The 16,764-nt window shown below is 36.9% G+C and overlaps 2 protein-coding genes across 6 annotated transcripts in view; one reads left to right on the forward strand and one right to left on the reverse strand.

Moving 5' to 3' along the window:
• Positions 1-103: 103 nt before the first annotated feature.
• Positions 104-5,606, forward strand: LOC140673335 (transmembrane 7 superfamily member 3). The gene is made up of 8 exons (XM_072906272.1): positions 104-320; positions 881-1,222; positions 1,629-1,897; positions 2,574-2,742; positions 3,024-3,191; positions 3,296-3,448; positions 4,451-4,714; positions 4,784-5,606. Exons 1-8 carry the CDS (start codon positions 227-229, stop codon positions 4,993-4,995), a joined length of 1,671 nt encoding a protein of 556 aa, XP_072762373.1. The 5' UTR covers positions 104-226; the 3' UTR covers positions 4,996-5,606.
• The window catches only part of Toy (paired box 6 protein twin of eyeless), a 35,474-nt gene continuing 24,290 nt past the window's right edge, over positions 5,581-16,764 (reverse strand). For all 5 annotated transcript variants that reach the window (XM_072905898.1, XM_072906072.1, XM_072905979.1 and 2 more), the window contains 3 exons: positions 14,865-15,091; positions 14,285-14,547; positions 5,581-11,249 (listed from right to left, as the gene is read on the reverse strand). In XM_072905898.1, the coding sequence (XP_072761999.1) occupies positions 11,161-11,249; positions 14,285-14,547; positions 14,865-15,091 (579 nt within the window). In that variant the 3' untranslated portion in view covers positions 5,581-11,160. The remainder of the gene's footprint in view (positions 11,250-14,284; positions 14,548-14,864; positions 15,092-16,764) is intronic.

Here is a 16,764-nt window from a genome sequence, read left to right on the forward strand (position 1 = left end):
GGTGCAAGCGAGATGGCAAGAGCCTAGCACGTGACGCGCGCGCGGCGCTGCGACGTGTACGAGCGCTGCGAGCGTGAACGAGCGTGGAGAGCCGAACAGAGCCGAACAGAACCGAGTGTCGCATAACAGCTGTTGCTTGATGCTGATTTTTCGTCACAACGATAACGCCGGTTCAGATTTAAACAACGATTTAAACGAGTAAGTACGTTATACACAGTGTGTCGAAATGAAACGAATTGTTTTTACCTTTCTGTTGACCCTGACATTATTTCTCGATGAGACAACGACGTTAGAAAATACGACCATCGAACCAGTATCTGGTAAGCTATAACCTCAATGTTTCGCGAATTTCTCAGGCAACTTGTAAATATATACATAACACATATACGAAGTACATATATGTTATGTATCCGTGACTATGTTCAATAAATGATAATTGATTAATTGTTTTATGATAAGATTTTTTTGAATTTATACGTCCATTATACGCATAAACATGTGTATAACACATATACGAAATATATGTGTTATGTATCCGTGACTGTTTAATAAATGATAATTGATTGATTGTTTTATGATAAGATTTTTTGAATTTATACGTCCATTATACGCAATTACTATTCAACGGAATACATACATGTCTTGTGATTTTACTCAAGATTACAAAATATGGATCAATAACTGCATATATAGATTCTCTATATTTTTTGTTGTATATTAAACATATCAAGAATTATTTATAGATTATTCGCACTCTGGTGACAATAGATAGATAAATTGCAAAAAATTTAATTTCTTTTAATAACAAAATATATTATATTTATAATATAATTATCTTCATTAGAGAGTATATATAGAAGTTTGATATATTACATTACAGATAATGTCGGAATAATAATATCTTTAAGGAATCATAATAAGAATAATGCATTCAAACAACAAATAAATTTGATTCCGTTCAATCGTTTAAACATAACTGTAACAGATATTCCACCGGATATTTGGTTTATTATATTACAAATTCATACATTTCAATATAATGCCACAATAGCTTATGACAAAGCACTGCTTGATAAAGTGTCAAGCAAAAGTCTATTTGGATCAAACATCGGTTTGTACTTAAAAATACATGACATAACAACCCCAATACAGGTCTTTTTGAAGCACAATAATCTACACAATCTCGATGCTTTACTCGTGATTGTCGCATACGATCGAAATGGTAAGTACAAATAATATTAATGAATTATATATATCTTTCATATTTTCCTTTTTCGAAGAACATTTAAGCGAATTAAATTTGATGATAGGAAAATGGTGCCAATTAAAATAATACAAAATTAATGGTTATATTACAAGATAATTGTGTGCAAGGGAATATTATCTGCCTGATAAAGACCGAAAAATTATATATTGTAGTAAATTAAATACTATATGTTGATCGCGCGACGAGTAAATCGTAAATCATACCAAGATACGTATTCGATTAATTTGTGATACATTTCCATTATTAGTCGTGTGTGAATTGAATAGCTAATCGTTTTCAACGGTGAAAGTAATGGCAAAATTGGTTGAGTATCGAGAGAATTCACCAACGTCGTTCATTGGTTGATTATTGTTCTCCGCAGCGCCGATACCGGGTGGCTGTAACATGGAATTCGATATTGAGGTTGCGCCGTATCAAAAGCTGCATACAGAAAATGAAATGATAATAGTCGATACACAGCCAGCCTCGAGGCTCGTTGATAACGGATTGCCGACCCTTTGTGAAAAAAATCCGGTGCAACACAAAATGTACCGTCTTTATCTGCCTAGACAGGATTTTACTCCGGACACATACTTCGAGGCGATCGCGAGTATGCTGACCCCGCAAGACATTGTACAGAATGGCGACGAGGTATCTTATAGTATTAATCTGGAAAGATGAAATTTTAGTTCTAAAAGATTTGTAAAATTTATTATATGTATTATATGTTATCATCACGTTTATCATTTCCTCTAATTCAATTTATTATGATTTGTATGCATTATAATTACGCGGAAAAAATAACATATTAAAAATTACAATATAATTTTTATATACTCGTAAAGCTTACATATACCTTATTAACTTAAGAGAAAAAAAATCGTATTTTTATTTAATAATATAAATAGTGACATTTTTATATATTCAATGATATTATATATATTTGATATATTTTACAAAGAATTATCTATTTATTCAAACATTTTGATGCACAAATACAAACACACAACCGTTAACAAACAATAAAAAATACATTTATAATTTATAATTTTTATAATAATAAATATCTTAATATCATATATTCTAGCTTTTTATAATAAATGTTTAAAAGGAAATTTTTCCTGTAATTTATATTAGAATATTTTCTCCGTGTAGAATAGGGAGATTTATAATATAACAATGAGATTAGTCGATAAAAACAATTAATGAAGATTATCAAATCTTGGCTTTTATTTTCATAAAATATGTTTTATAATTTATAATTAAAAAGAATTAACATAGTGATAAATATTTCTCTCTCTCTCTCTCTCTCTTTCTCTCTTACTAGATACCACCTTCTCTTACAAGTTCTATGAGACGTATTTATAGTGCATACACTGGTACAGGATCTGTTTATGCCGTAGTTGCCAGTTATGGCAATTACTCTTCAGCTTATACTCCGATTTTTACATATGCTTGTAGCCCGTTACTGTATCCGGAGACTTGTCAAGTTTTAAGTATGTTTTATATCACAAATTTTTCTTTAAGCCATATGTTTATATTTTTCATGATAATAGTGAGTTTTACTTGAAATTTTATATATTCCTGATAATTTTTTTTTATGAATCAATAATATATAATAGACGGATTATTTCGGGAGCAATAAAAATAAGCTTTCTTAATTTTTTCAGATTTTTCTCTAGTTTTCTAACGAATTTTTTCAATTAATATTGTAAAACTATGAAATTATACGTGTATGTAAATTGTTAAGTAATTTGTCGTTTTATCGCTCTTTTAGATGACACGTTTGCAAAGATAATTTGCGCGTTGGTTCTAATCACAGGTTTTTTCTCAATTATTATCGGACATAAATATTCTTATATAGATCATTTAATATCGAGTTGTATGATGGGTGGTATTTTTGGATACACACTAGCAGTAGGCATCAGTGATTACAGTACTGCAAGTAATTATACATCAGATTCTATATTAAAAATTTCAATGAAATGATATGTATTAACTTACCTCGAAGTGTACGCAGGTTTTCAAAGCTGTTTTTATCTTTTGCAGTTAACATTCTGATAGGTTTAACATCTGCCATTGTTGCCGTAATCTTATCGGCATTCTTACGTTCGACTTACGAATTAATAGATATGTTCTGTATCGTATGCAATCTCCCGTTGGGATTCCTGTGTGCATGCATCGCATACCTCTATACTCCAGGTACATGTTATATTTTAAACAGAATCGCGTTTCATAAAATAATTACACAGTTTATAACATTAAACAAATATAAGAAATATATAAGTTATTTTACGCGCTCAATTTCTTCTCGGTTCCAGATGATTTTCTAATTTAATTAATATTTTATCCGCGAAAATGAAAGTTAATTTATATTTTTCATCGTTGAATATTATAAGTCTTGTAAGTTTACGAAATACGACTGAGGATATGTAGCATACGTGGAAAGCGAAGACGGGAGGGAATCGTAGTCTCTCTACGTCGCGATGCTCGCGAAGGGCTGTTGCGAATTATAGGAAAATAATGAAAGCCAGGCTTAAAAGCGGAGGGATAGAGCGCGCGACCGTGGGTGGGAGCACCGTCGCTACCCCAAAGTTAGTTCGAGTTTGGCGAAGGGATGAGAGGCGCACAGTCAGTTTCTCCCCGTAGCTTCTATCAATGCTGGCCGCTCATGTGGAAACCTCGCCCGTCGAATCCCCCATGCAGAAGCGGTATAGCGCATTCACGTTGCCTCCCACCTTTCTCACCATAACGCCGCGACTACCCTTCGCCACCCTCGCTCAAACACGAACGCAAAAATGTGTTCAACGTCGTGCGCGGAATCGCACACGCGCGCGCGTAACATCGGTCTCCCCCCCTTTCGGTGCGAACTCCCACAGCACGGTATAACCAGCTTGGAAGATTCGCATTTACCTAATTGTGTCCCCGTATTTATTCTGCGCCGGGACCTATTTAGATTACACGATGCGTGCGTACGCAACTGCACAGGCCGATCTATCCCGTCGACAGATGATCGCGATCGTTGTTTACTTTGAATCCACCGTTCGGCACGCCGATATTAAAACGCACGATTATCCTGTAAGCATCCTCTCGCTCGTTAATTAGATGGTCGAAATTTTTGCGCGCGATATTGGTTAAGTATATGTTAAAATTATGATGATTAAAATGAGTATTATGATTTATAATATGTTATATTTTTTGTAGCATGGATGTTTTATGTTCTGGCAAATGATTGGTTATTCTGGCCTCTGTTCGTAAGCTTAATACTTATAGTGGCTACACTTTTAACAAAGATGCCATATATTGCGAAAATACTTACGCGTGTTATTTTTGGATCTTATTTCGTTATTATCGCTATTGATTATTATACCGAAAGTAATTTCAAATATATTATTCTTACTTTGATCAGAAGAGTCACTATATCTGAGTTCCGTTTAGCATTTGTATATCCACCATATCAAAATGCAGGTATGTTTTCTATTTTGTGAAAATAATTCGATATTGACATATTCGATTTTGAGACTAAATTGTTTTCAGATGTAATTTTAACAATTATCTGGTCAGTGCTGATAATAGCGCAATTTATTATACAAGGTTGCGTCAAATGGTGTGACAAAGAAATACCTATGTTACAATCTATAAGAGATAATACAGAAAGAACAGCTTTGTTCACAAAACATACAAAAGGATTTTTTGGTTGTCGACATTATTATTATCGGCCAAATATACATAATAATTATGGTGTATAATAACATATATGTGTATCAATATTACTTATATAAACTAAGATTTAAGTTTTTCAAATTTATTGAAATTTTTATTACTTTCACGCTAGATCCTAAAAATAATTATTTTCTTTATCTTCATTAACAGGTAATGTCAAATTATATTTCAGTTAATAACGTACAAGGACAAACAGGAACATAAGTATAATACAAACCTTCTATGTTTATCATTTTGTGCTAAAAAATATAATATATGCATTAGTTAAAAAATGAAAAATTATGTGCAACAATGATGTACAACATTTACATTTAATATGCAAATTGTATTTTTTGTTTATTTTAATTTATTTTTGTGATTATTTAGTGATTGCGATATTTATTCTCATTTTAATTATACAAAATGTATATTTTTTACGTAATTGATTTGTAAAGCATGTAATGAACAATTGTGAATTAGAAAAGATAAAGAGTTGTGCATCATTGTAAATACTTTCTAATAAATATTTTTATAATTTTTTTCTAATACATTCTGTAAGAAAGAGAGTTTATATTTGGTGTTTGTATAGGACAAAGAATGTACATTAATGTTATGAATAAAGACATAAGATATGATTTGGCATTAAAATGAAATAACATTTATTGAATCGAGATAGTGACACCTAACAGTTCTCTATTTCCTACTACTTACAATCTTAAAGTTAATCACAGCAACAATATTATCTCATTATTCACAACACTTACATAGATTATACTGTCGTAATAATATATTATTCTCATTAATAAATTTGTTAATACTCATACACTGTAGTTGTTATTAGAGTAGTATTATTACAGATAATAAGAAAGTCGCGTAACCACTTCCGTAATAATGTTTGTTGCATAACGATTAAAGCATAATTTCGCTGGAACGCATTTTACATGCATAAAAATTGCGGTAACGTTCAGTTCGCAAAAGTTCTATGGAAATTCATAAAGGTAACATAATAAATGAGAGTCACTTTAATCTACTTCTCGCGAAATGCACAGCCTGTTGCAAGTGCACCTCGTGTTTGTAGAGAATCCCTCATGGAAACGTGTACGATATGCGACCATTCGTGGAGATTCATACGAATTCATTTCAAAGTACTTTTTACTAATAGTAGTAAACGTCGATGAAAGTGTTACAAATATTTCCAGAGTTTATTTTTTAGATTTTATAATTTCATCTCATTTCAGTAAAAAAAAATTATAAGTCGTGAAATATTTGCATGACACATTCAAGTTTTGATAAATTTTATTTTTACTCTTGCTGAAAGAAAAAGATCGATCAAAGACTAGAGTAAATATACATGTAATCTTGAAATATTAATTAATTAATACAGGAATGTCGAAAATGTATGAAAAAGCACCAAATGTTACAATCTACTGCGAATCATCATCGTTCTTTCATTTGGATTCTCTGAACACGGAATACATATTTCATATCGTTTCTTATATTTTCTTATTTCTTTCTCTATTTTGAAGTTATGTTATAACGTATATAATATGGCAATATTTGTACAAACAACAAAATTATAAAATATTTTATAAATCTAACAAAAGGTCGTAAAGAAAACTGTACATGCAATTTAATACTGAAAAAATTTCAAATATTTCTTTTACATTAGAAGAAATTGATATATAACAAGGAAGTGGTACATTGGTATGTAGATTAAATAAAAATTATTTCGAACTGAAAGTTTATCCTTGCGAGATTTTAAAGCGACGGTGTCTAGATATACTGCAGATTTCCACTTTTAGATTTCATGCTGCTTTGTTTTCGTTTTCTTCCAAAAATATAAATTTACTAATATACAGTACACACATCATTTCCTCGTTAAGTGTTCTTCGTGTACAAACGTTACACAAGTTTACACGAGCTCTACGTGACCGTATAAACGACAACGAGAAACGAACGTCGCTCTTCTCTAGATGGTATAACTTTACATACTTCACACGTTACTGTTTAACACAATGTGTATCGTTCATGTTTAACTGTTGGCTGCTGTTTAATCGTAGAATTCGTCACCTACATTTATTACGATGCGCGTGAGCATTATCGATTAAACGATTGTTATGCGTTATCGAAAAAAAATTAAATGCTTGCAAAAATTCACATTGCAACAGAAATATCGGAAATGCTGTCCCCTGAAAAAGTCGAGTTCTGGAACGATAAAATTCGAAAATATCGTGTCATTCACTGTTTTCATGCCGTTTTTTTCACACTTACGAATCAGTGACTAATTATTTAACGCGATCGTGCAGCGCGACTCAATTACTAAAAAACGTGCTACAATCCTGGCAACTGGTGATCGAAATACACCGATTATATGTATCGCTCATACACACACCTGTCGAAATACAATAAGGCTCGATCCACACTATCGATCCGTTCACTTTGCTCACATTCCGTTCCAATCATATTCCTTAATCATATTGACACTCCAGTCGCTCACGATCCACTCTCGGTCCAATCCTAATAAGTTAGACAATCCTTTATACTAATTTAATGAGTATTTCATTTAAAAATTCACAAAATCAATACATTAAAATTTGTCTTATTTTTCTATACATGTTTATGTAAAAATTAAGAGATATATCAATAATTATAATTATAAAGCGGTATACATATAAGTATCTTTCAAATGACCAAGATTTTTTTTAATTCATATTGCTTCACTGTTCGACATTGATAAATTGCGAGAACTGACGATTGATCGAGTTTGTTCACACTATTGATGCAGGTCCGGACAAGTTCGATAACGTTCCAGCGGGACTGTTTCGAAGAATCATTGCTGGAGCGAGATCGGACCGAAACTTGAGTGTTACTCAATATATAAGCATGGATACGTGCATTATAAACAATAAAAGAATATTTAATCGAACTGCGAGCGGAAGGAATGGGCCGATAGTGTGGATCGAGCCTAAGATCGTGCAAGTGATCAGATATAACATTTCTTCTTGCAATTCAAGATTATGCCGTTTGTCGTGTATAATAGAATTATCAAATTTAATTTGATTACTAAAATTAAATTACTTTAAACATTTTATAATGTAATGTGTTCCTTATAAAAAAAAAGATTGTATCTATATTACAGCAAATAATACAATTGCCTTATACACATAAATAATTCGGAAGATTAGTTTCTATATTTTCTTTTAAATAATACATACGTGATATATTACGTAAACTTTTTAAATTTTTTGGCATTTCTGTTGGTTTATTTGATATGCATTCTCTATATATTGAGATTCGTTCCAAAAACTCGTTTTGAACAAAAAATTCATACAACGTGTTTCGCAAAATGATAGGTGAATAAATGTAGGCTCAGATTATTTGATTTTATTAAAGTTCTGCTGCTTCACGGTATAAGTAACGGAGTCGTCACTTTGGTGAGGAAAAACATTGAATACACGGATAAGATGTTGCATAATCTATAAGATGGATACGTTCGAACGTAACTGGAATTTGTATGACTTACGTAGGTACGTGTATATACAGCGATAATTATTTCTAATTTACAGTACTGGTCTAAAGAGAGTAACAAATGCTATCTTACAGTCATTTTTATACAGCATAATCGAAAGAATGTGCTTCGATCGTGTGTGCGGCGACATTTAACGAGTTTGATGCCGATGAAATTTCTCGTTACTGCGAACACAAATATTCGCGATCCGCTTGAAAGGAATCCGCTTCTTCGATCCGTTAGCTCAGCGATACATTTACATTAATAACAATAAATACCGACGTGAACGTCCATGCTACTTGCCTCCTTCGGGCGTTACTTTGACACTTATGAAATCTCTCTATAGTTACGTCGGTTTACTTTTTTTTACGACTTCATACGTCACTGGGTTTTCATTATGGTAATAACGATGATATAAGCTATGGATTGGATTGTCTTAATCTAGAAATTCTTCTGTATCTTGGATCGGGATAAACATTCTTATGGAGAGACATGTATTATAAATGAGGAGTTTAAATCGAACATTTCAATCTGCTGTAATTGCTCGTAAATCTGTCAAATAGTTTACGCGAGGTTTAGAAAAATGCTATTCGTGATGCTACGTCAAGGAGATCTGAAATTTTAATATTACTATTCTCGACATATTCTGCACACTGATCTCGAGAGATGAGAGAGGTTTCATTATATTTATAATATAATTCAAAACACGCGCGTGTGGCGACTCTTATGCATTTGCGTGTCCAGTTGCATTTGCAAAACGGGACAAATCTCAACATGGGAAGAACCATCCACATTAATAATAATAACAATAATAATATCTTTATCAATAAAGTGCAATAAATAAAAAACTACAAAATTTAAAAAAGAGAATTTAATTTTTTCGAAAAAGAATATAAATAAAATATATGATATATATTATAAAAATAAATATATATACAAGTGCTATTGTTCCCTGGATATATCTTTCTGGCATTTTCCGCAAACTGGTCGGATCGATATACACGGTTCACAAATGGACGTAGACAAGGACTGCAGCATCCTCTCGAGAGTGGTGTCTTCCGACGCCATATCTGCCGGCAGACACGATGGCCGGTCTCGCCGAAAAAAGCTACCCTCCAGGCAGCTATCAACCCTCGCAACCGTTCCCTCCCGCAACGAAATCAGCCTCATCGGGAAACTACCACCCTAAACTCTCGCGAGAATATATTTCGGCGGGAGCCCGCCTACGTGTCTGCGGCTCCCTTTCAATTTCCACGCGGTTCGCGGCCGCCCTTACACGAAGGAAAATATTTGCCGGAAACCGATACAACATGCGGCAAACAATATGCGCTCGGTGGTATCCAATAAATCCGGTAATAAAGCTCGCCGATGCCGAAAAACGAGAACGGCTGTAAATTTAATGAACGCTCTTGACATCGATTGAACTTTGGGAAACGAAAAAGAGAATTTGCGCACGTTAAAATAAAAAAAAAAAAATTATTTTTTCATTATATTATGATGATACTTATTAAAGAGATTCTTCCATTATTGATGGTTCTTCACGCGAAAGTCCTTGATATAATAAAGATGGTAATATAACATAAATCACACACACTATCGTGAATAGGTAAGTACCCTGCGTGACCCGGGTCATGCGTATATATCTACGAAATCTAGATCAGACACGAAGTGGAAGATGGGTAAAGTCGATTGGTTCCAGCTCGAATTATAAAACTTATTGTGCTCTCTAAAATTCCGCTCTGTAATCGAATCGTTAGTAAAAAATCTCTTCGTTCGATTTCAAAGAGAAGTTAATTGCAACGAGCTACTGCTTCTTTCATGCAAAAATTTCGCAACGGTACATTCTATTACGATCGTCAATGCGGGCGTTGGCAAACTTACAAATTGTTCAAGAGGGAAGGAATCTATTCTATCTCCTAATCTAATGGAATAGTTTCATAGATAGGTATTGCCTTTCAGAAAATTGACGGTCGTAAACATTCGAGGACGCGAGTTATTAATCCGGTTTGCGAGCAGATACGCGCGATTAATAGTATATATATTTTTACGAACAATAAAGTATTGTCAGATCAATCGGAACATGCTATAAATTAGTTGCCACATTATTTATTAAGCATGCACTTGACAATGTTCCTGTCCAGATAAAACTGTTTTGCCAGATTATTTAAAAAATATTCATTAATAAATAAATTACCGCGAAAATGGACAAACAAAATTTTTTAACTTACAAGACAACGGAGAGAAATGTCAGACAGTTGCGTCATCGTTCAGGATTAAGTTTATTCCACGCACAACCGACACTAACTACGCGTCTTCGATGCGATCGGCGCGGTATCACGCTGTCAAGCGCCAACTGTCAAGCGAGCTTTCTCTTCATAGCGTCTTTCTCTCTCCACTAGTCTAATTGTGGTATCGCGACGGCGATCATCGCCGTCGGCAACCAAGCGCAAGAAGGACACCTTGTTAAGGATCACTGCGCGACGGAGCACGTCACGAGAAATCAGTCGTTTCACTCACTGGTGTCGGAATTGTGCACGGGAGTGGTCGCCGGTGTGTTAGGGGCCTGATGCTGCGTCGACTGCGTCGGTATCCCAAGGGAGGCGAGGAGTGGTCGGGGCACTGCGCCCGGGGTGACGCTCGGCGGCGGCGGCGGGCTCTCCTGGCCTACGAGTAAACTCGCGGGCGGGAACCCGAAGAGCTGGGATCACTGGAGCCTCGGCCAATAGTTGCCCGTCAGATCCGGGGTCTGCGAGGGTATCTGCACCGGCACCGAGACGCCCGCCGATATCACTCCTGAAACAATTTGAACCGTCGGAGGATTGAGCGCGCGTTGCGACGGACGGGGAACTGTCGAGGCTTTGAGAAATGGAACGACGAGATAGGAAGTATCTCGAGTGAAACGTCAAGAACGGATGACAAGACTGAGCGTACAGCAAGAGGCAAAAATTTCATTTTATTATGGTGCTATGGTTGCTATGGTATTATTAGTTATATCAAAATTGATCCATTATTCTAATATGAAATATAATTGCCTTTGTTACTTTAATATTATATTTCACTCATCTCGTCTACATTTTACTATTTAATGATTTAATTCATTTCTTCTTTATAACATTGCTAGTTGAGCATCCACTTTGATTAAGGAAATTTATACAATTTCAACGACTCGCAACGGCTGTAAGTAGAACGCGTCGTTAATCGCGTGAAACGCAGCGAGACTAATTTGCTAAAAATGACCGAGTACATATTTACGGAAGACGACGCGAGACGCACTCGCAAGTATCGCTCTTAACGACGGTTGCATAAATAGGATTCGGTTATGATAGCGCACAGCGGCTTCGTACACTTCTGCAATTTGAATTAAACACCTTAACGAGCTGCGTCTAATCCAATATAAACTTCCGCAAAAGCATTTACACTCTATGCAACCTCGTGTCGTAACTTTATTCTTCACGTAGGCTATAATTATGACATAAATACAAAACAGGCAATTTGGCGAACCTTATAACAAGGATGCATACCATGATTACACGTTAACCGCATAGCCTACTTTATGATATTAACACGTCGTGAATATTGAACTGATACGGAAACTGATAGTGATACACCTTATAGTAGAAGAGAGAGAGAGAGAGAGAGAGAGAGAGAGAGAGAAAGAGAGAGAGAGAGAGAGAGAGGGATGTAATCTTGTTAATTATAATATTTACGCTTCTGAAATTTAATTCGCCAACAGCATATATTGTATTATCGAAGCACGTTTAATTTAGAAGTCTCGAAATAACTTTTATTTAATCGCGCGATTAAATTCTAAAGATACCTTGCACAGACATTCTATTGCATCTCGATAATCTCCAGAATTTCATCTTCAGCTTCATATCCGACGAATGCTGTCACTTTGATGGTGAGGGATTAATCGAATATCCGTGACTCTCGTTCACCGTCCACGTCCGCCAGCTGCGAGACAACTCGCGCGATTACGCTCGTTTCCGCGGTCGAACTCCGCTAACTCTCCGAGGGAAACGGCTACTTAGCTATGAAAACGGCGCCGTTAGAGTCATCGGGACACCGCGCGGCGCTAACGAGCGCGGTGAAAGTCCTTACGGCGCTCGTGCACGTAAAGCGATTATGATGGATAACCCGCGGCTCGTTCCGCACGTAAGGAGCAGGAGAGACGTGCGGCGGTGGAGAGAGGAACGGTGAGAAAACGACGAGGGGGAGGAGGGAAGGACGGAGGGCGAAAAAGCGGAAAAGAAGAAAGAAGTGGCGAGAGAAGAGTGAGTGGAACGGCGAGAGGGACAGCGGGGTGGGATTCACTGCGCGCGTGTTTCGCAGTATTCCACCATTCCGGCTTGCGCTCCGCTCCGTTCCTGTAGATACGGCCGCGCACCCCGTATTTCCTCCCCTTTGGGTTCGCACGTTATTGAGCGCTCGCCCAGCCGAGGCGAGACCCAACCCATCCACATCCTCTGTTCACCCCTGTATATCCTCAGGAGGGAGAGGAAGCAAGAGAGAGTGAGAGAGAGAGAGAGAGAGGGACGAGAAATGGAGAAAGAGACGAAAGGGGGCCCGGAGGGTGACGAGAGGGACGGATAGATGGATAGACACGAAAGAGTGAGCACACCCTCTCGAGGGTGAAAGGGTGTAGAGACGAAAGGGATGAGAGAAAGGGAGAGAACGAGGCGGCGCAGGCTGCGAGAGGAGGCGCGACCCTCCGTGGCTTTTGCTAAACGAGAAGCGAAGGGATGAGATGTGGAGATAGACGAAGAAAAGAGATGATGGGGAAAGGGAGATAGGAAGAGAGCCGGGAGAGAAAAGAAAGAGCCGAGCGGAGGAGCCAAGCGTACGTAAAAAGAGGGAGGGTAGCGGAGTTGAGAAAATGGAAAATTCACCAGCTACATCGGCGGGGTTGGAAAACCGCCGAACATCCCATTCTTCGATTCAGCCCAGCGACGCCATGCGAGATTTGTTTTAAAATCCTTTTACAATTCCGTGGTCGAGCGTGGAGCCGCGACCGTGCCATTGCCCGCTCGCTCTTTCATCCTTCTCTTACACCCTCTCTCTTTGTCTCTCTCTCTCTCTCTCTCTCTCTCTCTCTCTCTCTCTCTCTCTCTCTCTCTCTCTCTCTCTCTCTCCCTCTATTTCTCTCTCTCTTTCTGTTAGCAAGACTATGTAGATTGCGTGTGAAGAGGTGCTCCCAGGTAATTCTCGACGCTTTATTTCGCGCTTTGAGCCGACTAGAACACGGGAAAGAAACAGCGGCTGTGCCAAGCGAAAATTGGAAACGAAAACCTCTATTGGTTTTCGGTGTAGATTTATTCGTTTTGTTATTGCTCTCTCGTCTTTATATATATGCCGTGTTTCTCGAACGTTCAACATAAAAAAAAAATTTCAAATAATCTAATAATATAAATATAATCGAAAGATATAATTTTTAAATAATTGGAAAGCATCGAGAAAAAACTTTGGCAGCAAATATTCAGTTAATATTCATATATGAAAAAGCTCTAGTACTCTTTTCTAATACTAGATTACAATGTAAAATTTTAAGCAAATTAAAAAAATTGATAAAATGAGTAAAAGATAATTAAAACAAAATTAAATTAAATCTGTTGAATAGAAGAAAATTTCATTAAGAAAAAAAATATTCTTACAAGATTGATCGATTAAGAATATTGTCTTAGATTAAAAAAAAAGGAAGCGGCATTTTCTGTAAAATAATAATTTTGCTCCTCCTAAACTAAATAAACATTTGCCGTTCTTTACGTAAATAATTTTATATTATTCTAAGTAACCTTGAAAACGAAGAAAAAAATTAGTCGAGAACTCACCGGTCGCGGTCGAGGTCGTTGGTTGGTAGGGTGCTCCACCTGGTCCGGTTGGTTGTCCTCCTGGCGTCGCGGGGGTGCCGCCGTGAGATGTCGGGATGCCACGATGAGGTTGCGAGTGCGCGGCCGCGGCCGCGCTGTGCGCGTGAGAATAGGATTGCGTAAGCGAGTGAAGAGGCTCGTGAAACACGTATGCCGGGTAACCTTCGGCGCGTTGCTGAAGACAGCTTCCACCCATTGATCCGCCCAGGCTGCTTGACATAGAGCTATAGGCAAAAAAAAAAAAAAACGCAGGATAACGCAATGTTATCATTGATACATATTGTCCAGTCATACTGAATTTTAAATTACGACACGCGTATAATCAAATTTATCGAATGAAGCTCAAAAAGCAACTCTTTTATCAAGATATTTTTAAAGTTAACGTTTCCAGAGAGAACATATTTTTTTGCGAAAAAGATTGAACGAAATTTTAATTTTCACAAGACAATGAATTTCAACCAAGTTATCGAACGTATCCCATATTTATTCTTGCATATAATTTTTGTATTTATGAAACAATGCTTTATCGAAAATTTCCTACCTATACGTGTCGGGCATAGTGGCGATTGGTTGCGGTATCGACGAGTACATGGCGTTGAATCCGGCATTTAAGGGCAATCGTGGTGTCGCGGGGGTAGCCGCGGGAGGCGCGGCACCGCTGCTACCTCCGCCGCTACCGCCAGCCACCACCTGATCGACGGCCGCTCTTCTCTGGTTCCGTAATTTCTCCTCTCGACGCCACTTCGCCCTGCGATTACTGAACCACACCTGCAACCGACACAATGACGATGCCTTTGTCACGACAAGTGTGCAGCCGCACACTCGGCGCTGCCGACACGTTATTTCGCATCATCCGCACTCGTTCGCGCTCGTTCACACTTCACGATTCTCTTCTGCTTCCTCCCCGGAGAGAACACCCTCAGATCCTCCCTGAACCATCCTGCCGTCTCTCGCTCCTCTCTCTTTCTCTCTCCTCTGTTTTTTGTCTACGAACCTCTCGTGGACTCTTCGAGGTAGCGTGAAATCTATCACCCAGACACTTCTTTCCGCATCTCGTGCGAATGACCGCGCTACTTTTTATGAGACGTTTTATAAGATGTTCCTCTAATTTGTTAATTGCGATTGAACAGTTGTCAAACGAAAAATTGATTTACTCTTGCTCGTTTCGGTCCCTTTTTATTCAGCTTCGTTCGCTCTAATTTCTCGCGAGTATTCTTTCTACATGTTCTTATCTGTCACCCCTTCGCAGTTCGCGCATTTACATACATGTATCTTTTTTCAAGCGCCTAATTGTATTACAAACCGCATCAAACCCAATATTCGAGAAGAAGCGTACTGTAGATAACACACGGTTGTAATCGTGCGAGTCTTACACTAATCGTATCGATCAAAAAATAGGTCCTCGATTATTTCTATCTCCAATGTTATTAGATCTTTAAAATATCGATTATATATATAACTTTAACCTTTATGTCCTATCGACTTCTTTTCTCTTTGCAGAATTATAATTAGAAAAAGATAAAAAGTACGTCAGTAGATTATATTATATAAATGCGTTTGTATCAAAATAATAAAAATAGTAAAGAATTAATATCATGAATAATTGTTCCTTTATTATGCGGGATATCTTAAATGACACGATACAAACTTATAAAATGAATCGAGATTTAAGTGCAACGCCTGCACGGATTTTCTGATTTTTTGTGATTCTCTTCAGCGATAAGAGGATTTGTCCCCTTCGATATAGGTTTTCCCTCGTCGGCGCTTAGAACAATCCATGAACCGTACATTTGGCTTTTTCCTAAGACTTTTTCTATGTCTACACTGCAGCAGTCGCGTATTCAATCGCATGAATTTTACGAATAGACAGTTATAATTTCGCTATACTCTCGAATTGTGTTTTTACGCGTACAAAAATATTTTAATATCATATTATCTGCAAATTACATTTTACTTTTTAATCAAGCGTTATTTTCTTAAAATTTTTTTATTCAATAATTATTTCATTTTAATGATAAATATCGTACAACTTTTACTCTTGTAATCAATCAAATTGATCATCGATCGAAGAAAAGAGAGAGAGAGACAGAAATTCGATTCTAATAAATTATATTTAGCACAACCGGGACAAGTTTTCGAAAGAGAGATTTACATGTTTTCGCATGCTACTCTGCACGGCTAAAAATAGAAGACAAAGCAATAACAGCAATTTCCATTCTTGTCGATTTTGGTGTAACGAATTACCGCGTGTGCGATACGGAAAAAAGGGGGATGTTTTTCGCAACGGAAAGAAATGTCATCAACGTAGAAATACAAGCCTTCCGCAATCTCACGTATAACACCGCGCGCTATGAGCATGACGAGGGTCCTCGATTGAATCAAAAAATAAATTCCATCCTCCTGTCCTCCCGTTGGCGCAGCAAATCGTGTTCGACCATCCC

This window comes from Anoplolepis gracilipes, chromosome 1 (assembly GCF_047496725.1).
Source record: "Anoplolepis gracilipes chromosome 1, ASM4749672v1, whole genome shotgun sequence".
Classification (NCBI taxonomy): Eukaryota; Metazoa; Arthropoda; class Insecta; order Hymenoptera; family Formicidae; genus Anoplolepis; species Anoplolepis gracilipes.

What these genes read in the sequence shown, in the direction of transcription:
- LOC140673335 (XM_072906272.1), top strand. Translation starts at nt 227, where the DNA reads ATGAAACGAATTGTTTTTACCTTTCTGTTGACCCTGACATTATTTCTC. An exon ending in GACCATCGAACCAGTATCTG is followed by an intron (nt 321 to 880) that starts GTAAGCTATAAC and finishes ATTACATTACAG; the next exon opens with ATAATGTCGGAATAATAATA. An exon ending in GGAGACTTGTCAAGTTTTAA is followed by an intron (nt 2,743 to 3,023) that starts GTATGTTTTATA and finishes TCGCTCTTTTAG; the next exon opens with ATGACACGTTTGCAAAGATA.